This window comes from Oncorhynchus clarkii, chromosome 17, assembly GCF_045791955.1.
Source record: "Oncorhynchus clarkii lewisi isolate Uvic-CL-2024 chromosome 17, UVic_Ocla_1.0, whole genome shotgun sequence".
In the NCBI taxonomy this organism is placed as follows: domain Eukaryota; kingdom Metazoa; phylum Chordata; class Actinopteri; order Salmoniformes; family Salmonidae; genus Oncorhynchus; species Oncorhynchus clarkii.
The window spans coordinates 11,656,486-11,680,882 of NC_092163.1; the positions used below are offsets into that span (position 1 = coordinate 11,656,486).

Genomic DNA, 24,397 nt, shown 5'->3' on the forward strand with positions numbered 1-24,397 from the left:
TGCCGAGGCAAGGGCGCCTGTCGCTTCTGCCGAGGCAAGGGCGCCTGTCGCTTCTGCCGAGGCAAGGGCGCCTGTCGCTTCTGCCGAGGCAAGGGCGCCTGTCGCTTCTGCCGAGGCAAGGGCGCCTGTCGCTTCTGCCGAGGCAAGGGCGCCTGTCGCTTCTGCCGAGGCAAGGGCGCCTGTCGCTTCTGCCGAGGCATTTGAGCCAAATTCCGCACCTGATGAGGTACCGTGGCCGGTTGCTTCAGCTAAGGTATTTGGGCCAGTCGTGACGCTTGCTGAGGCATTGTGGGTGGCCGCTTGCATGGCACTGCGGCCAGTTGGTTCCACTGTCGAGGCTATGTGGCCAGCTTCTTCACGTAAGGCATTTGGGCTAGTCGTGGCGCTTGATGAAGCATTGTGGCCAGTTGCTTCAGCTAAGGCATTTGGGCCAGTCGTGACGCTTGATGAAGCATTGTGGGTGGCTGCTTCTGAGGCACAGGATCCGGTTGCTCCACCTAAGGTATTTGGGCCAGTCGTGACACTTGATGAAACATTGTGGCCAGTTGCTTCACCTAAGGTATTTGGGCCAGTCGTGACGCTTGATGAAGCATTGTGGCCAGTTGCTTCAGCTAAGGCATTTGGGTCAGTCGTGGCGCTTGATGAAGCATTGTGGGTGGCTGCTTCTGAGGCACGGGATCCGGTTGCTCCACCTAAGGTATTTGGGCCAGTCGTGATGCTTGATGAAGCATTGTGGCCAGTTGCTTCAAAGGTATTTTGGCCAGTAGCCACACCTGCCGAGGTATTTTGGGTGGCCGCTTGCACGGCACTGTGGCCAGTTGCTTCCGCTGCCGAGGCACTGTGGCCAGCTGCTTCACCTAAGGTATTTGGGCCAGTCGTGATGTTTGCAGAGGCATTGTGGGTGGCTGCTTCTGAGGCACGGGATCCGGTTGCTCCACCTAAGGTTTTTGGGCCAGTCGTGATGCTTGCAGAGGCGTTATGGGTGGCCGCTTGCGCGGCACTGTGGACAGTTTCTTCCGCTGCCGAGGCACTGTGGCCAGTCGTGGCGCTTGATGAAGCATTGAGGGTGGCTGCTTCTGCTGCTGAGGCACGGGATCCGGTTGCTCCACCTAAGGTATTTGGGCCAGTCGTGATGCTTGATGAAGCATTGTGGCCAGTTGCTTCAAAGGTATTTTGGCCAGTAGCCACACCTGCCGAGGTATTTTGGGTGGCCGCTTGCACGGCACTGTGGCCAGTTGCTTCCGCTGCCGAGGCACTGTGGCCAGTCGTGGCGCTTGATGAAGCATTGTGGGTGGCTGCTTCTGCTGCTGAGGCACGGGATCCGGTTGCTCCACCTAAGGTATTTGGGCCAGTCGTGACGCTTGCAGAGGCATTATGGGTGGCTGCTTCACCTGCCGAGGCACGGGAGCCGGTAGCTTCACCTGCCGAGGAACGGGAGCCGGTAGCTTCACCTGCATTGTGGCCAATTCCTTTTAATTGATTTTGGGGAATATATCTATAATTACCTACGAAAGAAAAGAAAGTTACATATCGTAAAATGCCAGCATTTGAAGTTCTGCTATTTATACAGTGTTACTTTTACTGAATTAAATGTGCAGAACAAAACACACCTTTAGGTGGAGGATAACAGGTTATCCCTCCAATTAGCAGGCAACAAATCCAAGAAATTCTAAATAAAAATAAAAACATCCTAGTCAGTTAAATACCTTTAAAACATGGAAGACAAGGGAATCAAACTAGAGCCATACAACTTACCTCAAAGACATTTCAAAACTCACAGCCATTTGTCTCATCAAATCCTCAGTATTCAGAACTAATGGTAGCCAGAAGCCTTACCGGGAGATCCCTGATATTGTATCTGATTGTCTTTTTTGCTGCGCCTTACAAAGGAATCCTAGCCCCTTCTAATCTGGCTGGTTAATTAGGTACATCTGCAAGCCACTGAACATAATTTCCATTGGTCCAATTTCCCAATTGGGGTTAGGTGCTCTTGATTTCATTCAGCTGGTGTACTGGAGGGTTTGCGCATTCATGGACAAATCCAATGGTTTTAAAGAGTGAACTCTATCTACCCAGTGCACTGGGTGTGCTTAATCAAGTGCACCTTCATTTCATGCTAACTAAGATCCTGCCAGGGGCTTTTGCAGGTGCAACCTCAGTCGTCCGGTAGAAGTGTGTTGTGCAAAAGTATATTTTAGATTTTTCAAAGTAGCCTCACTTCGCCTTGATGACAGCTTTGCACACTCTTGGCATTCTCTCAACCAGCTTCATCTGGAATGCTTTTCCAACAAGTCTTGAACCAGTTCCCACATGTGCTGAGCACTTGTTGGCTACTTTTCCTTCACTCTATGGTCCAACTCATGCCAAAGCATCTCAATTGGGTTGAGGTCGGGTGATTGTGGAGGCCAGGTCATCTGATGCAGCCCTCCATCACTCTCCTTCTTGGCCAAATAGACCTTACACAGCCTGGAGATGTGTTGGGTCATTTGTCCTATTGAAAAACAAGCGATAGTCCCACTAAGCGCAAACCAGATGGGATGGCGTATAGCTACAGAATGTTGTGGTAGCCACTGTACCTTGAATTCTAAATAAGTCACAGACCGCGTCACCAGCAAAGCACCCCCACACCATCACACCTCATCCTCCATGCTTCATGGTGGGAACCAGACATGCGGAAATCATCCGTTCACCTACTCTGCGTCTCACAAAGAATGCATATACAATTTCATCCCGTATCATGAGTCTTTGGCCAAACAGGCAGCCGACTACAGCAGGCAAATGTGCTAATTTGTGTCAATGTTTGTGAATGAGTTCCATATGACACATTATGCTAGCTAAGCTTCCCTGCTAGTGCCTTGCCGGCTTCTTTATTGGAACTTAAATGGATTTATTTAAGGTCTGAGTTCTCATACTATGTAGTTAGATGATTTCACCAACAATACTTGGTTTAGAAAAATTGACTTGTTCTTATTTTTTTTATTTCGCCTTTATTTAATTAACCAGTTAGGCCAGTTGAGAACAAGTTCTCATTAACAACTGCGACCTGGCCAAGATAAAGCAAAGCAGTGCGACAAAAACAACCACACAGATACACATGGGATAAACAAACGTACAGTCAATAACACAATAGAAAAATATGTATACAATGTGTGCAAATGAAGTAAGGAGGTACGGCAATAAATAGGCAAATAGTGGCAAAGTAATGACAATTTAGCAATTTACACTGGAGTGATATGCAGTGGGGCAAAAAAGTATTTAGTCAGCCACCAATTGTGCAAGTTCTCCCACTTAAAAAGATGAGAGAGGCCTGTAATTTTCATCATAGGTACACTTCAACTATGACAGACAAAATGAGAAAACAAAATCCAGAAAATCACATTGTAGGATTTTAATGAATTTATTTGCAAATTATGGTGGAAAATAAGTATTTGGTCAATAACAAAAGTTTATCTCAATACTTTGTTATATACCCTTTGTTGGCAATGACAGAGGTGAAACGTTTTCTGTAAGTCTTCACAAGTTTTTCACACACTGTTGCTGGTATTTTGGCCCATTCCTCCATGCAGATCTCCTCTAGAGCAGTGATGTTTTGGGGCTGTTGCTGGGCAACACAGACTTTCAACTCCCTCCAAAGATTTTCTATGGGATTGAGATTTGGAGACTGGCTAGGCCACTCCAGGACCTTGAAATGCTTCTTACGAAGCCACTGCTTCGTTGCCCGGGCGGTGTGTTTGGGATCATTGTCATGCCGAAAGACCCAGCCACGTTTCATCTTCAATGCCCTTGCTGATGGAAGGAGGTTTTCACTCAAAATCTCACGATACATGGCCCCATTCATTCTTTCCTTTACACGGATCAGTCGTCCTGGTCCCTTTGCAGAAAAACTGCCCCAAAGCATGATGTTTCCACCCCCATGCTTCACAGTAGGTATGGTGTTCTTTGGATGCAACTCAGCATTCTTTGTCCTCCAAACACGACGAGTTGAGTTTTTACCAAAAAGTTATATTTTGGTTTCATCTGACCATATGACATTCTCCCAATCTTCTTCTGGATCATCCAAATGCTCTCTAGCAAACTTCAGACGGGCCTGGACATGTACTGGCTTAAACAGGTGGACACGTCTGGCACTGCAGGATTTGAGTCCCTGGCGGCGTAGTGTGTTACTGATGGTAGGCTTTGTTACTTTGGTCCCAGCTCTCTGCAGGTCATTCACTAGGTCCCCCCGTGTGGTTCTGGGATTTTTGCTCACCGTTCTTGTGATCATTTTGACCCCACGGGGTGAGATCTTGCGTGGAGCCCCAGATCGAGGGAGATTATCAGTGGTCTTGTATGTCTTCCATTTCCTAATAATGGCTCCCACATTTGATTTCTTCAAACCAAGCTGCTTACCTATTGCAGATTCAGTCTTCCCAGCCTGGTGCAGGTCTACAATTTTGTTTCTGGTGTCCTTTGACAGCTCTTTGGTCTTGGCCCTAGTGGAGTTTGGAGTGTGACTGTTTGAGGTTGTGGACAGGTGTCTTTTATACTGATAACAAGTTCAAACAGGTGCCATTAATACAGGTAACGAGTGGAGGACAGAGGAGCCTCTTAAAGAAGAAGTTACTGTCTGTGAGAGCCAAAAATCTTGCTTGTTTGTAGGTGACCAAATACTTATTTTCCACAATAATTTGCAAATAAATTCATTAAAAATCCTACAATGTGATTTTCTGGATTTTTTTTCTCATTTTGTCTGTCATAGTTGAAGTGAACCTATGATGAAAATTACAGGCCTCTCTCATCTTTTTAAGTGGGAGAACTTGCACAATTGGTGGCTGACTAAATACTTTTTTGCTCCACTGTATGTGCAGATGAGGATGTGCAAGTTGAAATACTGGTGTGCAAAAGAGCAGATAAACAAAAAGAAATATGGAGATGAGGTGGGTAGTTGGTTGGATGGGCTATTTACAGATGGGCTGTGTACACCTGCAGCGATCGGTAGGCTGCTCTGACAGCCGACGCTTAAAGTTAGTGAGGGAGACATAAGTCTCCAATTTGAGTGATTTTTGCAATTCGTTCCAGTCATTGGCAGCAGAGAACTGGAAGGAAAGGTGGCCAAAGAGGTGTTGGCTTTGGGGATGATCAATGAAATATACCTGCTGGAGTGCGTGCTAGGGGTGTGTGTTGCTATGGTGACCAGTGAGTTGAGATAAGGCGGAACTATACCTAGCAAAGACTTATAGATGACCTGGAGCCAGTGGGTTTGGCGACGAATATGTAGCGAGGACCAGCCAACGAGAGCATACATGTCGCAGTGGTTGGTAGTATATGGGCCTTTGGTGACAAAACGGATGGAATTTGCTGACGGCATCCAATTTGCTGAGTAGTGTGTTGGAGGCTATTTTGTAAATGACATCACTGAAGTCAAGGATCGGTAGGATAGTCAGTTTTACGAGGGTATGTTTGGCAGCATGAGTGAAGGAGGCTTTGTTGACGTTCTGTTGTCTGTTTGGGAATATCTTTGTTTATTAATAGGTTAAACCGTTCCAGGCATTGTAAAGATCAAGTACACTGAATCCACTTTTTAAGACCCTGTGGATCGATAAATGGACTTGAAGGAAGAATGAGCTATAGGTTAAAAATCTATTGACGCTCATGTGAATCAATATAGGAAACAACAAAAAAAATCTATACATTTAAGCTAGAAATATCAGGTTTTTGCATGGGCTGCATCTTAATCCACTTTATCCGCCTGCCCATGTCGCCCTTCCGCATCTGGTATACGGGGCCGAGCTACAGCTGAGTTTGTCAGACCATGTGACATAACTGAAATCCATCTTCTCACGAAAGCGTCTGTGGCGTCTGAACGGTTTGGCCTACAAACTATTATGACCACTATGGAAAGGGGAGACTCACAAACATGGTTCCGTTTTGCTCTACGACCCCAACAAGTTTCACATACTAATCTGAAGGTAACCCATACAAACTAATGGAAGTATGGAGGTAGTTGTGCCAACATCCATAAAGGGTTAAATATGTGCCATCACCTAGATATTGGACAGACTTCAAAACTTTGCCATTTATAAAAAAGGTGTTATTCAATGTGTTTCTGTGGGCTATAGTAGCAAAGGCACAATTCTATATTTTATCAAAACATTGCGATAAAATGTTGATACCTAAAGTGTCCCAAAGATTCATACAGCTAATTGATCATGGTTGAACGTTTAAAACAATTCCTTATGTTAACTCCCTAAGGCTCAGACTGAGGTTGAAGAATACGTCTGGATTGTCAACACCGTGTACAATGCATGCTTACATAACTACATCTAGAGTGTTGGACTAGTAACCGGAAGGTTGCAAGTTCAAATCCCAGAGCTGACAAGGTACAAATCTGTCGTTCTGCCCCTGAACAGGCAGTTAACCCACTGTTCCTAGGCCGTCATTGAAAATAAGAATTTGTTCTTGACTTGCCTAGTTAAATAAAGGTAAAATAAAAAATAACATTTAGCCGCAACAGCATTAATGGGGTCAGAAACTGATGTTGATTGATTAGGCCTGGCTCGCAGTCGGCGTTCCAATTCATCCCAAAGGTGTTCGATAGGGTTGAGGTCAAGGCTCTTCGCAGGCCCATCAAATTCTTCCACACCAAACTGTTTCTGTATGGACCTTGCGTTGTGCACAGGGGCATTGTCCTGCTGAAACGGCAAAGGGCCTTCCCCCAAACTGTTACCACAGTTGGAACCACAGAATTGTCTAGAATGTTACTGTACGCTGTAGCGTTAAGATTTCCTTTCACTGGAACAAAGCGGTCTTGCCCAAGCCATCAAAAACAGCCCGAGACCATTATTCCTCCAAACTTTAGTTGGCACTATGCAGTCGGGCAGGTAGCGTTCTCCTGCCATCCGCAAAACCCAGATTCGGTCCTGCCCGATGGAGTGATCAGTCTCTCCAGAGAACTCACTTCCATTGCGATAGAGTCCAATGGCAGCGAGCTTTACACCAAGTGTTGTAACCGAGGACAGACGATTATGCGGTACAGCATTGTTCTGAGAGTTTGTGTGGCCTATCACATTAACAGGACTTATTTGATCGGGGTAACATTTGACAAACTGACTTGGAAAAGTGTCATCCTATAACTGTGCCACGTTGAAAGTCACTGAGCTCTTCAGTAAGGCTGCATGCATGGCTGTGTGCTCGATTGTGAGGTGAGGACAAAATAGCCGAATCCAGTCATTTGAAAGGGCGTCAATATACACAAAATATGACCATGAGGAAGGTCTGACATTTCGCGACTTGACAACACTAATGTAGAGCCAATCTTTGAATAACCGGTAGCAAATGTAAACCCCAGATATTTGAAAACTGAGCCACATTCTCTTTTACTACAAACTGCACTGACAACCCACATTATCTGTTTGAAATCAGCAAGCACAGTGGGCACAGGAGAACCCTCAGTATTTCAATGACACATTTTTATTGATTCAATCATGCAAGAGTAGCAAGAGCACCGGCAACTTCCTGGTCAAAACAAAAGCATGACTAAAACCTGAAAGAAATTTAAAGAGTGTCAGCAACAAAATCTTATTTCATCAATTTGACATTAAAAGTCTCACCATCAGCTTCTAAAGGATGAGTCCAACATTAGATTCTTCTGTTGGCCGAAACATGGTTAGTTAAAAGGACTTCAAATTCAGAAAGCAAAGTGAAGATCAGATTAAAGTTGCACGATAACTTGTAGGATCCTTTACTAGTGGTGAGTATGTGCTTGGTTCAAATATGCCAACACTGTCATTGGGAGCTTTTCCACTCTTAACAGACAATGTTCCCAGGAGTGTAGCGGGTTTGGGAGAAGACAGTTTTGCCATTCTCGTAGTGCGATTTGGAACGGATTGGGATGAGAACTGACTGTTCAACGATGCTGGCCGGAGAGCTACCATAACCACCATCTTTAGTGCTTCTGCTGAGACATGGGGCCAGTTGCTTCTGGAGCATTTGAGCTGCATGCCATAATTGCTGAGGCATGGGGTTCAGTTGGTTCCTTTCGTTGCTTTAGAATAGGAGCTGGTGTCTTTTTAGATTGATAATTACCTAGGAACCAAGAATTCAGCATAGTAAAATGCCATAATTTATTAAAGTTATTGGCACTATACAAAGTGTTATTTTAACTGAATGACTGTGTATAGCACAAACACACATTTAGGTGGAGGATAGCAGGTTATCCCTCCAATTAACAGGCAACAAATCCAAGGAATATTAAATGTTTTTTTATCCTAGTCAGTTAACACAGATGCCTGTAAAACCTGGAAGAGAATAGGAAACAAACTACAGCTAGTAGTGAACATGGCTGAGGTGCACCATGACCAGCTCTGAAACCAGATTGCATAGCGGAGAAGGTACGGTGGGATTCGATATGGTCGGTAATCTGTTTGTTGACTTGGCTTTCGAAGACCTTAGATGGCAGGGTAGGATAGATATGTCTGTAGCGATTTGGGTCTAGAGGATAGTGGACCAATCCAATGGTTTTGTAGAGTGAAATCTAACTATTCATTGCACTGGGTGAGCTTAATCAAGTGCACCTTTTAATGCAGGCTAATGAAGTTCCTGCCAGGGCCTTTTGCAGGTGCAACCTCAGTGGTCCGGTAGAAATGTGTTGTGCAAAAAGGCTGCACACACACATCGAGATTGTGTCCAAAAATTCCATACTGTGACAAATTAAATGAAGTTGTCTGTTGACGTACGCTAGACAAGAGATGGTCCAACAGCAAAGTGTAACTTCTTGTAGAAAATGCAATGCATATACAATTTCATTCATGTTCATGAATCTGGCCAAACAGTCAACTACAACAGGCAAATATGTCAAGTTGTCCCAAAGTCCTGGGTGACATCTTATGCTAGCTAAACTATCATGCTAGTGCCTACCAGCTTCCTCTTTGGAACTTAATGGATCCATTTAAGGGCTGAATTCTCATACTACGCAGTTAGATTAATAATTGGTTAAGAAAAATGTGCATGTTTGAAGACAGTCTGTACAGAATATATTTGTTAATTGATAGGTTAAGCCGTTCCAAGCATCGTAAAAATCAAATACACCCAAATCCATTCCATAGGAGCCTGTGGTACAATAAATGGACTAGGAGGAATGGGCTACAGGTGAAGAGTATTGAGGCAGTCAAAGTAAAAAGCCCATCAAAATCCAGTTGAAGCTAGAACATTTTGAATGGGCTGCGTCTCAATCCACTGCATCCGCCTATCGCCCTTACGCATCTGCGGTGGACAGGGGCCGAGCTACAGTGGTGTTGGTCAGACACCCCAAAAATGCAGTCTCAAAAACATCTATAACGTCAGAACGGTTTGGCCTACAAACTGACCATTATGGGAAATTGACTCCCGAACATAGTTACATTTCCCTCTATGACCCCACAATTGTAAGACAGGTAACCCATACAAACAGAGGTATGGCGGTAGATGTGCCAACAGGGGTTGAAGCATCCAAAATAACATTTGAGCCATCAGCTAGATATGGAACAGACACTTCTAAACTGATTTGACTCTTTGCCAATTGTGGTATGGGCTATACTATAAGGCCAAATTCAAGTTTAAAATCAAAAGGTCACTCAATTCTAGTAGCTAAATGAGCCAAGGTCTGACCAGCTAAAAACCATTCCCTATATGTTAGCTTACTCACCAACAACTCAGACTGAGGTAGAAGACAGTCTCACTGTATACAATGCATGCCTACATCTAAAGTATGAACATATGAAGAATGTCTGACAACTCACCCCTTGACAAATGCTCTTATGTAGACCAGAAACTTCCTGGTCGAAACAAAAGCAGAAAGAAATGCAGTGTCAGCAACATAGAATGTTAAGTAACCAATGTCAAAACAATTCTCAACATTAGCTTCTAGAGGATGAATCCATTACATTTTCCTGTTGATAGATATATGGTTAGTACAAAGGACTTCAAATACAGAGAGCAAAGTTCAGAGCAGGTTAAAGTGAACCATTACCTTGCAGAATCCTTCACTAGTGATGGATTTACGCTTGGTGCAGCAATACCAACATAACTGTCCTTGGGAGCATTTCCACTGTCAACAGGCATAGCCTCCCTAGGAGTGTAGCGGGTTTGGGAGAAGACAGTTCTGCCATTCTCGTAGTGCGATTTGGAACTGTAGGAATAGATTGGGATGGCACCTGACTGTTCAACGATGCTGGCCTGAGTGCTACTAGAGGCACCATCTTCAGTGCTTTTGTAGTGCTTCTGCTGAGACATTGGTGCCAGTTGCTTCTGGGGCATTTGAGCTACATGCCATAATTGCTGAGGCATGGGGGTCAGTTGGTGCTGTGGCATGGCAGTGTGTTGCTTCCGCTGCTGGGACATTTGAGCTGGATACCTCACTTGCTGGGGTATGGTGGCCGGTTCGTTCTGCTGCGGTTCAGCAGCCGGTTGCTTCTGCGGTATTTGAGCTGGTTGCCACTCTTGCTGAGGCACGTCGGTCAGTTGCTTCTGCGGTAGAGGCATGGAGGCCAGTTGCTGCTAGGACATTTGAGCTGGATACCACACTTGCTGGGGTACGGCGGTCGGTTGCTCCTGCGGTAGAGGCGTGGAGGCCGGTTGCTTCTGCTGCTGGGGAAATTCAGCAGGATGCCACACTTGCTGATGCGTCTGCGGCATGGCGGTCAGTGCAGCGACTTGTTGCTTCTGGACCATTTTAGCTGGATACCACACGTTGTGAGGCTGCTGGGGCATAGGGACCGGTTGCTTCTGTGCCAGATGCCACACTTGCTGAAGCATGGCAGCTGGTTGCTTATGCTGCTGGGGCATTTGAGCCGTTTGCCACAGTTGTTGGGGTATGGCAGTCAGTTCATTCTGCGGTAGATGCATAGGGACTGGTTGCTTCTGCTTCTGGAGAAATTGATCTGGATGCCACAATTCAGCAAGTGGCTGGGGCATGGCGGTCTGTTCAATTTGCTGCTTAGGTTCAGTAGCTGGTTGCTTTTGCTGCTGAGGCATTTGAGCTGGATGCCATACTTGCAGGGGCATGGTGGCCTGTTGCTTCTGCGGTTGAGGCATTGGGGCTGTTGGCTTCTGCAGCATGGTGGCCAGTTGTTTCTGCTGCTGGGGATTTTGAGCTGGATACCATGCTTGCTGGGGTATAGCTGTTGGTTGTTTCTGCAGTATAGGCATTTGGACCAGTTCCGTCTGCAGCATTGAGGCATGGAGGCCAGATGCTTCTGGGGCATTTCAACTAAACGGTGCACCTGCACATTGGCTCTGTACCCCCCTGTATATAGTCTCGCTATTTTTATTTTACTGCTGCTCTTTAAATACTTGTTACTTTTATTTCTTATTCTTAGTCATATTTGTTTTTAAACTGCATTGTTTCTTAGGGGCTTGTTAGTAAGCATTTTCACTGTAAGGACCTGTTGCATTCGGTGCAATTGACTAATACAATTTGATGCCTACATATTACTACATCTAAAGTATGAACATACTGTATGAATAAGGTCTGACATTTCCCCACTGGACATTGACCATGTTAACATGAGCACAGCAGTCTGGATTGTAGCTCATATCCCACATAAGGTCTTTACTCGGGATGAGCTCTTTACATGCACTTTTAATATCCCGCTCATGAGTATCCCTTTATCCATGAATAAACAGAATATTCCTCATTTAAGTGTATGGGTTAAATGGAATAGTAACTGAAATATGGACACTGACGGCAGGACTATAACCTCACATGTAATAAACTCAGCAAAAAAAGAAACGTCCCTTTTTCAGGACCCTGTCTTTCAAAGATAATTTGTAAAAATCCAAATAACTTCACAGATCTTCATTGTAAAGGGTTTAAACACATGCTTGTTCAATGAACCTGTCAGGGGATACTAGGAGTGGTGAATCAGGCGCAGAGAGCAGGATTCAGTATATTGTGATTTATTCTCCGGACAAAAAACGGTCACGCCAACATACAGGGCGCATAGAACAGACCAGCCCAAACAGTCCGGAGAATACACACATGAAAACCACATCCAACAGAGTAACGAAAAACAATCCCGCACAAAACAAGGGCGGGACAAACTACTACATATAGGGAAGCTAATTAAACTAAAATACACACAGGTGAAACTAATAAGACAAAACCAACAGACAAACGAAAAAGGGATCGGTAGCGGCTAGTAGGACGGTGACAACGACCGCCGAGCACCGCCCGAACAGGCAGGGGAGCCAACTTCGGCGGAAGTCGTGACAGAACCATAAACAATTAATGAACATGCACCTGTTGAACGGTCGTTAATACACTAACAGCTTACAGACGGTAGGCAAATAAGGTCACAATTATGAAAACTTAGGACACTAAAAGAGGCCTTTCTACTGACTCTGAAAAACACCATGCCCAGGGTCCCTGGTCATCTGGGTGAACGTGCCTTAGGCATGCTGCAAGGAGGCATGAGGACTGCAGATGGGGCCAGGGTGATAAATTGCCATGTCCCTACTGTGAGACGCCTAAGACCGCACTACAGGGAGACAGGACAGAAAACTGATCGTCCTTGCAGTGACAGACCACGTGTAACAACACCTGCACAGGATCGGCACATCTGAAGATCACACCTGCGGGATAGGTACAGGATGGCAACAACTGCAGAGTTACACAGCTACTTGCCACAGCTACTTGCCCAAGCCTCCCCAGCTTTTCCTTCACCCAAATCCAGATAGCAGATGTTCTGAAAGCGCTGCAAAACCTGGACCCGTACAAATCAGCTGGCCTAGACAATCTGGACCCTCTAAAATTATATGCCGCCCTTGTTGCAACCCCTATTACCAGTCTGTTCAACCTCTCTTTCGTGTCGTCCGAGATCCCTAAAGACTGGAAAGCTGCCGCGGTCATCCCGCTCTTCAAAGGGGATGACACTCTAGACCCAAACTGTTATAGATCTATATCCATCCAGCCCTGCCTTTCTAAAGACTTCGAAAGCCAAGTTAATAAAGAGATCACTGACCATTTTGAATCCCACCCTACCTTCTCCGCTGTGCAATCCGGTTTCCGAGCTGGTCACAGGTGCACCTCAGCCACGCTCAAGGTACTAAACGATATCATTACCGCCATCGATAAAAGACAGTACTGTGCAGCCGTCTTCATCGACCTGGTCAAGGCTTTCGACTCTGTCAATCACCGTCAATCACCGTATCCTTATCGGCAGACTCAACAGCCTTGGTTTCTCAAATGACTGCCTCGCCTGGTTCACCAACTACTTCTCAGACAAAGTTCAGTGTGTCAAATCGGAGGGCCTGTTGTCCGGACCTCTGGCAGTCTCTATGGGGGTACCACAGGGTTCAATTCTCGGGCCGACTCTTTTCTCTGTATATATCAACGATGTCGCTCTTGCTGCGGGTGATTCCCTGATTAACCTCTACGCAGACAACACCATTCTGTATACATCTCACCCTTCTTTGGAAACTGTGTTAACTAACCTCCAAACAAGCTTCAATGCCATACAACACTCCTTCCGTGGCCTCCAACTGCTCTTAAATGCTAGTAAAACCAAATTAATGCTTTTCAACCGATCGTTGCCCGCACCCACCCGACTAGCATCACTACTCTGGACGGTTCTGACTTAGAATATGTGGACAACTACAAATACCTAGGTGTCTGGCTAGGCTGTAAACTCTCCTTCCAGAACTCTCCTTCCAGAATTTTGGATCTCCAATCCAACATTAAATCTAGAATCGGCTTCCCATTTCGCAACAAAGCCTCCTTCACTCACGCTGCCAAACATACCCTCGTAAAACTGACTATCCTACCGATCCTCGACTTTGGCGATGTCATTTACAAAATAGCTTCCAATACTCTACTCAGCAAACTGGATGCAGTCTATCACTGTGCCATCCGTTTTGTCACTAAAGCCCCTTATACCACCCACCACTGCGACCTGTATGCTCCAGTCGGCTGGCCCCCACTACACATTCGTCGCCAGACCCTCTAGCTCCAGGCCATCTAGAAGTATATGCTCCGCCTTGTCTCAGCTCAATGGTCACGATAACAACACCCACCTGTAGCACACGTTCCAGCAGGTATATCTCACTGATCATCCCCAAAGCCAACACCTCATTTGGCCACCTTTCCTTCCAGTTCTCTGCTGCCAATGACTGGAATGAATTGCAAAAATCACTGAAGATGGAGACTTATATTTCCCTCACTAACTTTAAACATCAGCTATCTGAGCAGCTAACCGATCGCTGCAGGTGTACATAGCCCATATGTAAATAGCCCACCCAATCTACCTACCGCATCCCCATGTTGTTTTTATTAAATTTTCTGCTCTTTTTCACACCAGTATTTCTACTTTCACATCATCATCTGCTCATCTATCACTCCAGTGTTAATTTTCTGAACAGTAATTACTTCGCTACTATGGCCTATTTATTGCCTTACCTCTCCATGCCATTTGCACACACTGTACATAGACTCTTTTTTATTGTGTTATTGACTGTACGCTTGTTTGTTCCATGTGTAACTCTGTGTTGTTTGTGTCGCACTGCTTTGCTTTATCTTGGCCAGGTCGCAGTTGTAAATGAGAACTTGTTCTCAACTAGCTTACCTGGTTAAATAAAGGTGAAATATATATATTTTTTAAATAAACACCAGGAACGCACAATCCCTCCATCAGTGATCAGACTGTCCGCAATAGGCTGAGAGAGGCTGGACTGAGGACTCACCAGACATCACCGGCAACAACGCTGCCTATGGGCACAATCCCAGGGTCGCTGGACCAGACAGGACTGGCAAAAAGTGCTCTTCACTGACGAGTCACGGTTGTGTCTCACCGTGGGTGATGGCCGGATTCACATTTATCGTTGAAGGAATGAGTGTTACACCGAGGCCTGTACTCTGGAGGGGGATCGATTTGGAGGTGGAGCGTCCGTCATGGTCTGGGGCGGTGTGTCATCGGACTGAGCTGGTCACTGCAGGCAATCTCAACGCTGTGTGTTACAGGGAAGACATCCTCCTCCCTTATGTGGTAACCTTCCTGCAGGCGCATCCTGACATGACCCTGCAGCATAATGCCACCAGTCATACTGCTCGTTCTGTGCGTGATTTCCTGCAAGACAGGAATGTCAGTGTTCTGTCATGGCAGGCGAAGAGCCCAGATCTCAATCCCATTGAGCACGTCTGGGACCTGTTGGATGGGAGGGTGAGGACTAGGGTAATTCCCCCGAGAAATGTCCAGGAACTGGCAGGCGCCTTGGTGAAAGAGTGGGGTAACATCTCACAGCAAGAACTGGCAAATCTGGTGCAGTCCATGAGATGCACGGCAGTACTTAATGCAGCAGTTGGCCACACCAGATACTGTTACTTTTGATTTTGACTCCCCCTTTGTTCAGGGACACAATTCTATTTCTGTTAGTCATGTCTGTGGAACTTGTTCAGTTTCTAAGTTGTAGATTCTTATGTTCATACAAATATTTACACGTTAAGTTTGCTGGAAATAAACAGTTGACGGTGAGAGGACGTTTCTTTTTTGTTTATATTAACTTCAGTTGCAGTGAAATGATAAAAATGCATCTTTAAATTGTCTTGGGAACAGGAGTGGATAAATATTTCTATCAGCCTCGCGGGGAAAATGCACATGTAATGTGTCATCTTTGACACTTTTGCAAGCAGACAGCATTTCAATCACATACAATACACACGCAAGACTAACTGAAGTTACCATTCTCAGCTTACAATTTCCTTAAAATCTGTCAAAATTACATTTGGCACAGGACCAATGTTTCCACTGTGTTCTAGCATGCTACCTGGTCCTTAAATAATTTTACCTGTTAAGATTACTAATGCATTCATTCTATCAACGTAAGACATTTGTGAGCACTACTTTAGTCTGTGGCAACAAGTTATGACAGAAGAGAAGCTGCATGTATTAAACTATAGTTCACAAATGACCTACCTTAAGTAAGCAGAAACTTGTCTAAATTAGGGGTGAAAGTAGCCGTTAAGCTCAGTTATGGTGGATCAAACTGAGCAAGTAGCCCACTTTAAATGAGTTTGACAGAGTCAATCAGACAACCATGAGATGCGAAACGGAGCCTGCGCATACCACAAAAACAGAATTGAGGTTTACATGCCACAGTAGCCCATCTCCAGGGTACAAGCTTTCTCAGGTTTTGTAAAACAGGATTTGATGTATTTATTTTGTGTTGAAATGTAAACTTCAGTATCCCGAACGGAATATTGATGTCAGTGGCTTTAACGTAGAGCCAATCTAGGGATTTGTCAACCAGCAGGAAAGATAAAATAAATTATATATTTCAAATCCAAAAGAATAGGAACGGTGAACCACATTCCCTTTTACTACAAATTGCACTGGCAACCAACACTGTTCTCAACCAGCAAGCCAAAGGTAGACATTAAACACACAGTATTTCAAAACACAAGGAGGCACTTAAAAGGTACAATATTTTATTCTTTTACAAGTAATGCAGGGTAGCATGAGCAGCAGCAACTCCCTGGCCAACACAAAAGCATACAGTGGAAGCTTAAAGTGTCAGCAACAGCTTGGAATTGGCATCTAAAGGATGAATCTACCATTGCAATTCTGTTGATAGATGATTAGTACAAATGATTTCAAAATCAGAACGCAAAGTGCAGGTGAGTGTAAAAGTTATACATTACATCCCAGTAGACGTTCCCTTGTGGCAGGGCTCCTTTAGCAGGTTGTGAGTTTTTAGCAGGTGGGGATATGGTTGGTTCAGAGATGCCAACGTCACTACAGTCCTTGAGAGTATCTCCCCTATCAAAATGGTATAACCTCCCCAGTGGTGTGGCAGGTTTGGGAGTAGACAGTTGTTCCATTCTCATACACAGATTTGTAACATATATTGCGATAATAACTGACTGTTCAACGATGCTGCCTTGAACGCTGCTGGAGCTGACACATTGAGTGCTTTCATTGTCACCATCAGACCCAAAATCCTAAGAAACATCACTGCTGCTAAAATCCATGTTGCTTGAGGAGTTGGCCCTCCTGTTCAAGGCCTGTCGCTTCTGCCGAGGCAAGGGCGCCTGTCGCTTCTGCCGAGGCAAGGGCGCCTGTCGCTTCTGCCGAGGCAAGGGCGCCTGTCGCTTCTGCCGAGGCAAGGGCGCCTGTCGCTTCTGCCGAGGCAAGGGCGCCTGTCGCTTCTGCCGAGGCAAGGGCGCCTGTCGCTTCTGCCGAGGCAAGGGCGCCTGTCGCTTCTGCCGAGGCAAGGGCGCCTGTCGCTTCTGCCGAGGCAAGGGCGCCTGTCGCTTCTGCCGAGGCAAGGGCGCCTGTCGCTTCTGCCGAGGCAAGGCCGCCTGTCGCTTCTGCCGAGGCATTTGAGCCAAATTCCGCACCTGATGAGGTACCGTGGCCGGTTGCTTCAGCTAAGGTATTTGGGCCAGTCGTGACGCTTGCTGAGGCATTGTAGGTGGCCGCTTGCATGGCACTGCGGCCAGTTGGTTCCACTGTCGAGGCTATGTGGCCAGCTTCTTCACGTAAGGCATATTGGCTAGTCGTGGCGCTTGATGAAGCATTGTGGCCAGTTGCTTCAGCTAAGGCATTTGGGCCAGTCGTGACGCTTGATGAAGCATTGTGGGTGGCTGCTTCTGAGGCACAGGATCCGGTTGCTCCACCTAAGGTATTTGGGCCAGTCGTGACACTTGATGAAACATTGTGGCCAGTTGCTTCACCTAAGGTATTTGGGCCAGTCGTGACGCTTGATGAAGCATTGTGGCCAGTTGCTTCACCTAAGGCATTTGGGTCAGTCGTGGCGATTGATGAAGCATTGTGGGTGGCTGCTTCTGAGGCACGGGATCCAGTTGCTCCACCTAAGGTATTTGGGCCAGTCGTGACGCTTGATGAAGCATTGTGGCCAGTTGCTTCACCTAAGGCATTTGGGTCAGTCGTGGCGCTTGATGAAGCATTGTGGGTGGCTGCTTCTGAGGCACGGGATCCGGTTGCTCCACCTAAGGTATTTGGGCCAGTCGTGATGCTTGATGAAGCATTGTGGCCAGTTGCTTCAAAGGTATTTTGGCCAGTAGCCACACCTGCCGAGGTATTTTGGGTGGCCGCTTGCACGGCACTGTGGCCAGTTGCTTCCGCTGCCGAGGCACTGTGGCCAGTCGTGGCGCTTGATGAAGCATTGTGGGTGGCTGCTTCTGCTGCTGAGGCACGGGATCCGGTTGCTCCACCTAAGGTATTTGGGCCAGTCGTGACGCTTGCAGAGGCATTATGGGTGGCTGCTTCACCTGCCGAGGCACGGGAGCCGGTAGCTTCACCTGCCGAGGAACGGGAGCCGGTAGCGTCACCTGCATTGTGGCCAGTTCCTTTTAATTGATTTTGGGGAATATATCTATAATTACCTACGAAAGAAAAGAAAGTTACATATCGTAAAATGCCAGCATTTGAAGTTCTGCTATTTATACAGTGTTACTTTTACTGAATTAAATGTGCAGAACAAAACACACCTTTAGGTGGAGGATAACAGGTTATCCCTCCAATTAGCAGGCAACAAATCCAAGAAATTCTAAATAAAAATAAAAACATCCTAGTCAGTTAAATACCTTTAAAACATGGAAGACAAGGGAATCAAACTAGAGCCATACAACTTACCTCAAAGACATTTCAAAACTCACAGCCATTTTTCTCATCAAATCCTCAGTATTCAGAACTAATGGTAGCCAGAAGCCTTACCAGGAGATCCCTGATATTGTATCTGATTGTCTTTTTTGCTGCGCCTTACAAAGGAATCCTAGCCCCTTCTAATCTGGCTGGTTAATTAGGTACATCTGCAAGCCACTGAACATAATTTCCATTGGTCCAATTTCCCAATTGGGGTTAGGTGCGCTTGATTTCATTCAGCTGGTGTACTGGAGGGTTTGCGCATTCATGGACAAATCCAATGGTTTTAAAGAGTGAACTCTATCTACCCAGTGCACTGGGTGTGCTTAATCAAGTGCACCTTCATTTCATGCTAACTAAGATCCTGCCAGGGGCTTTTGCAGGTGCAACCTCAGTCGTCCGGTAGAAGTGTGTTGTGCAAAAGTATATTTTAGATTTTTCAAAGTAGCCTCACTTCGCCTTGATGACAGCTTTGCACACTCTTGGCATTCTCTCAACCAGCTTCATCTGGAATGCTTTTCCAACAAGTCTTGAACCAGTTCCCACATGTGCTGAGCACTTGTTGGCTGCTTTTCCTTCACTCTATGGTCCAACTCATGCCAAAGCATCTCAATTGGGTTGAGGTCGGGTGATTGTGGAGGCCAGGTCATCTGATGCAGCCCTCCATCACTCTCCTTCTTGGCCAAATAGACCTTACACAGCCTGGAGATGTGTTGGGTCATTTGTCCTATTGAAAAACAAGCGATAGTCCCACTAAGCGCAAACCAGATGGGATGGCGTATAGCTACAGAATGTTGTGGTAGCCACTGTACCTTGAATTCTAAATAAGTCACAGACCGCGTCACCAGCAAAGCACCCCCACACCATCACACCTCATCCTCCATGCTTCATGGTGGGAACCAGACATGCGGAAATCATCCGTTCACCTACTCTGCGTCTCACAAAGAATGCATATACAATTTCATCCCGTATCATGAGTCTTTGGCCAAACAGGCAGCCGACTACAGCAGGCAAATGTGCTAATTTGTGTCAATGTTTGTGAATGAGTTCCATATGACACATTATGCTAGCTAAGCTTCCCTGCTAGTGCCTTGCCGGCTTCATCATTGGAACTTAAATGGATTCATTTAAGGTCTGAGTTCTCATACTATGTAGTTAGATGATTTCACCAACAATACTTGGTTTAGAAAAATGGACTTGTTCTTATTTTTTTTATTTCGCCTTTATTTAATTAACCAGTTAGGCCAGTTGAGAACAAGTTCTCATTAACAACTGCGACCTGGCCAAGATAAAGCAAAGCAGTGCGACAAAAACAACCACACAGATACACATGGGATAAACAAACGTACAGTCAATAACACAATAGAAAAATATGTATACAATGTGTGCAAATGAAGTAAGGAGGTACGGCAATAAATAGGCCAATAGTGGCAAAGTAATGACAATTTAGCAATTTACACTGGAGTGATATGCAGTGGGGCAAAAAAGTATTTAGTCAGCCACAAATTGTGCAAGTTCTCCCACTTAAAAATATGAGAGAGGCCTGTAATTCATCATAGGTACACTTCAACTATGACAGACAAAATGAGAAAACAAAATCCAGAAAATCACATTGTAGGATTTTAATGAATTTATTTGCAAATTATGGTGGAAAATAAGTATTTGGTCAATAACAAAAGTTTATCTCAATACTTTGTTATATACCCTTTGTTGGCAATGACAGAGGTCAAACGTTTTCTGTAAGTCTTCACAAGTTTTTCACACACTGTTGCTGGTATTTTGGCCCATTCCTCCATGCAGATCTCCTCTAGAGCAGTGATGTTTTGGGGCTGTTGTTGGGCAACACAGACTTTCAACTCCCTCCAAATATTTTCTATGGGGTTGAGATTCTGGATCATCCAAATGCTCTCTAGCAAACTTCAGACGGGCCTGGACATGTACTGGCTTAAACAGGTGGACACGTCTGGCACTGCAGGATTTGAGTCCCTGGCGGCGTAGTGTGTTACTGATGGTAGGCTTTGTTACTTTGGTCCCAGCTCTCTGCAGGTCATTCACTAGGTCCCCCCGTGTGGTTCTGGGATTTTTGCTCACCGTTCTTGTGATCATTTTGACCCCACGGGGTGAGATCTTGCGTGGAGCCCCAGATCGAGGGAGATTATCAGTGGTCTTGTATGTCTTCCATTTCCTAATAATGGCTCCCACATTTGATTTCTTCAAACCAAGCTGCTTACCTATTGCAGATTCAGTCTTCCCAGCCTGGTGCAGGTCTACAATTTTGTTTCTGGTGTCCTTTGACAGCTCTTTGGTCTTGGCCCTAGTGGAGTTTGGAGTGTGACTGTTTGAGGTTGTGGACAGGTGTCTTTTATACTGATAACAAGTTCAAACAGGTGCCATTAATACAGGTAACGAGTGGAGGACAGAGGAGCCTCTTAAAGAAGAAGTTACAGGTCTGTGAGAGCCAAAAATCTTGCTAGTTTGTAGGTGACCAAATACTTATTTTCCACCATAATTTGCAAATAAATTCATTAAAAATCCTACAATGTGATTTTCTGGATTTTTTTCTCATTTTGTCTGTCATAGTTGAAGTGAACCTATGATGAAAACTACAGGCCTCTCTCATCTTTTTAAGTGGGAGAACTTGCACAATTGGTGGCTGACTAAATACTTTTTTGCCCAACTGTATGTGCAGATGAGGATGTGCAAGTTGAAATACTGGTGTGCAAAAGAGCAGATAAACAAAAAGAAATATGGAGATGAGGTGGGTAGTTGGTTGGATGGGCTATTTACAGATGGGCTGTGTACACCTGCAGCGATCGGTAGGCTGCTCTGACAGCCGACGCTTAAAGTTAGTGATAAGTCTCCAATTTGAGTGATTTTTGCAATTCGTTCCAGTCATTGGCAGCAGAGAACTGGAAGGAAAGGTGGCCAAAGAGGTGTTGGCTTTGGGGATGATCAATGAAATATACCTGCTGGAGTGCGTGCTAGGGGTGTGTGTTGCTATGGTGACCAGTGAGTTGAGATAAGGCGGAACTATACCTAGCAAAGACTTATAGATGACCTGGAGCCAGTGGGTTTGGCGACGAATATGTAGCGAGGACCAGCCAACGAGAGCATACATGTCGCAGTGGTTGGTAGTATATGGGCCTTTGGTGACAAAACGGATGGAATTTGCTGACGGCATCCAATTTGCTGAGTAGTGTGTTGGAGGCTATTTTGTAAATGACATCACTGAAGTCAAGGATCGGTAGGATAGTCAGTTTTACGAGGGTATGTTTGGCAGCATGAGTGAAGGAGGCTTTGTTGACGTTCTGTTGTCTGTTTGGGAATATCTTTGTTTATTAATAGGTTAAACCGTTCCAGGCATTGTAAAGATCAAGTACACTGAATCCACTTTTTAAGACCCTGTGGATTGATAAATGGACTTGAAGGAAGAATGAGCTATAGGTTAAAAATCTATTGACGCTCATGTGAATCAATATAGGAAACAACAAAAAAATCTATACATTTAAGCTAGAAATATCAGGTTTTTGCATGGGCTGCATCTTAATCCACTTTATCCGCCTGCCCATGTCGCCCTTCCGCATCTGGTATACGGGGCCGAGCTACAGCTGAGTTTGTCAGACCATGTGACATAACTGAAATCCATCTTCTCACGAAAGCGTCTGTGACGTCTGAACGGTTTGGCCTACAAACTATTATGACCACTATGGAAAGGGGAGACTCACAAACATGGTTCCGTTTTGCTCTACGACCCCAACAAGTTTCACATACTAATCTGAAGGTAACCCATACAAACTAATGGAAGTATGGAGGTAGTTGTGCCAACATCCATAAAGGGTTAAATATGTGCCATCACCTAGATATTGGACAGACTTCAAAACTTTGCCATTTATAAAAAAGGTGTTATTCAATGTGTTTCTGTGGGCTATAGTAGCAAAGGCACAATTCTATATTTTATCAAAACATTGCGATAAAATGTTGATATCTAAAGTGTCCCAAAGATTCATACAGCTAATTGATCATGGTTGAACGTTTAAAACAATTCCTTATGTTAGCTCCCTAAGGCTCAGACTGAGGTTGAAGAATACGTCTGGATTGTCAACACCGTGTACAATGCATGCTTACATAACTACATCTAGAGTGTTGGACTAGTAACCGGAAGGTTGCAAGTTCAAATCCCAGAGCTGACAAGGTACAAATCTGTCGTTCTGCCCCTGAACAGGCAGTTAACCCACTGTTCCTAGGCCGTCATTGAAAATAAGAATTTGTTCTTGACTTGCCTAGTTAAATAAAGGTAAAATAAAAAATAACATTTAGCCGCAACAGCATTAATGGGGTCAGAAACTGATGTTGATTGATTAGGCCTGGCTCGCAGTCGGCGTTCCAATTCATCCCAAAGGTGTTCGATAGGGTTGAGGTCAAGGCTCTTCGCAGGCCCAGCAAATTCTTCCACACCAAACTGTTTCTGTATGGACCTTGCGTTGTGCACAGGGGCATTGTCCTGCTGAAACGGCAAAGGGCCTTCCCCCAAACTGTTACCACAGTTGGAACCACAGAATTGTCTAGAATGTTACTGTACGCTGTAGCGTTAAGATTTCCTTTCACTGGAACAAAGCGGTCTTGCCCAAGCCATCAAAAACAGCCCGAGACCATTATTCCTCCAAACTTTAGTTGGCACTATGCAGTCGGGCAGGTAGCGTTCTCCTGCCATCCGCAAAACCCAGATTCGGTCCTGCCCGATGGAGTGATCAGTCTCTCCAGAGAACTCACTTCCATTGCGATAGAGTCCAATGGCAGCGAGCTTTACACCAAGTGTTGTAACCGAGGACAGACGATTATGCGGTACAGCATTGTTCTGAGAGTTTGTGTGGCCTATCACATTAACAGGACTTATTTGATCGGGGTAACATTTGACAAACTGACTTGGAAAAGTGTCATCCTATAACTGTGCCACGTTGAAAGTCACTGAGCTCTTCAGTAAGGCTGCATGCATGGCTGTGTGCTCGATTGTGAGGTGAGGACAAAATAGCCGAATCCAGTCATTTGAAAGGGCGTCAATATACACAAAATATGACCATGAGGAAGGTCTGACATTCCGCGACTTGACAACACTAATGTAGAGCCAATCTTTGAATAACCGGTAGCAAATGTAAACCCCAGATATTTGAAAACTGAGCCACATTCTCTTTTACTACAAACTGCACTGACAACCCACATTATCTGTTTGAAATCAGCAAGCACAGTGGGCACAGGAGAACCCTCAGTATTTCAATGACACATTTTTATTGATTCAATCATGCAAGAGTAGCAAGAGCACCGGCAACTTCCTGGTCAAAACAAAAGCATGACTAAAACCTGAAAGAAATTTAAAGTGTGTCAGCAACAAAATCTTATTTCATCAATTTGACATTAAAAGTCTCACCATCAGCTTCTAAAGGATGAGTCCAACATTAGATTCTTCTGTTGGCCGAAACATGGTTAGTTAAAAGGACTTCAAATTCAGAAAGCAAAGTGAAGATCAGATTAAAGTTGCACGATAACTTGTAGGATCCTTTACTAGTGGTGAGTATGTGCTTGGTTCAAATATGCCAACACTGTCATTGGGAGCTTTTCCACTCTTAACAGACAATGTTCCCAGGAGTGTAGCGGGTTTGGGAGAAGACAGTTTTGCCATTCTTGTAGTGCGATTTGGAACGGATTGGGATGAGAACTGACTGTTCAACGATGCTGGCCGGAGAGCTACCATAACCACCATCTTTAGTGCTTCTGCTGAGACATGGGGC

General features: G+C 45.2%; 2 protein-coding genes across 2 annotated transcripts; both read right to left on the reverse strand.

Annotated features, from left to right (window-relative positions):
• Window positions 1-412: 412 nt before the first annotated feature.
• LOC139370645 (sericin-2-like) lies at window positions 413-7,261 on the reverse strand. Its single transcript, XM_071110243.1, has 3 exons — window positions 7,243-7,261; window positions 778-1,421; window positions 413-523 (listed from the first exon to the last, which is right to left on the reverse strand). The coding sequence occupies exons 1-3, from the start codon at window positions 7,259-7,261 to the stop codon at window positions 413-415; spliced, it is 774 nt and encodes a 257-aa protein (XP_070966344.1).
• A 2,720-nt stretch (window positions 7,262-9,981) lies between these two features.
• Window positions 9,982-11,187, reverse strand: LOC139370649 (transcription factor SPT20 homolog). Its single transcript, XM_071110249.1, has 2 exons — window positions 10,669-11,187; window positions 9,982-10,233 (listed from the first exon to the last, which is right to left on the reverse strand). The coding sequence occupies exons 1-2, from the start codon at window positions 11,185-11,187 to the stop codon at window positions 9,982-9,984; spliced, it is 771 nt and encodes a 256-aa protein (XP_070966350.1).
• Window positions 11,188-24,397: the final 13,210 nt, after the last annotated feature.

Coding starts and splice junctions, on each gene's coding strand:
- LOC139370645 (XM_071110243.1), bottom strand. Junction 524..777: donor CGGCCACCCAAAATACCTCG/GCAGGTGTGGCT, acceptor TGTTTCATCAAG/TGTCACGACTGGCCCAAATA.
- LOC139370649 (XM_071110249.1), bottom strand. CDS start 11,187: ATGCTGCAGACGGAACTGGTCCAAATGCCTATACTGCAGAAACAACCA. Junction 10,234..10,668: donor AAATGGTCCAGAAGCAACAA/GTCGCTGCACTG, acceptor TCTCAGCAGAAG/CACTACAAAAGCACTGAAGA.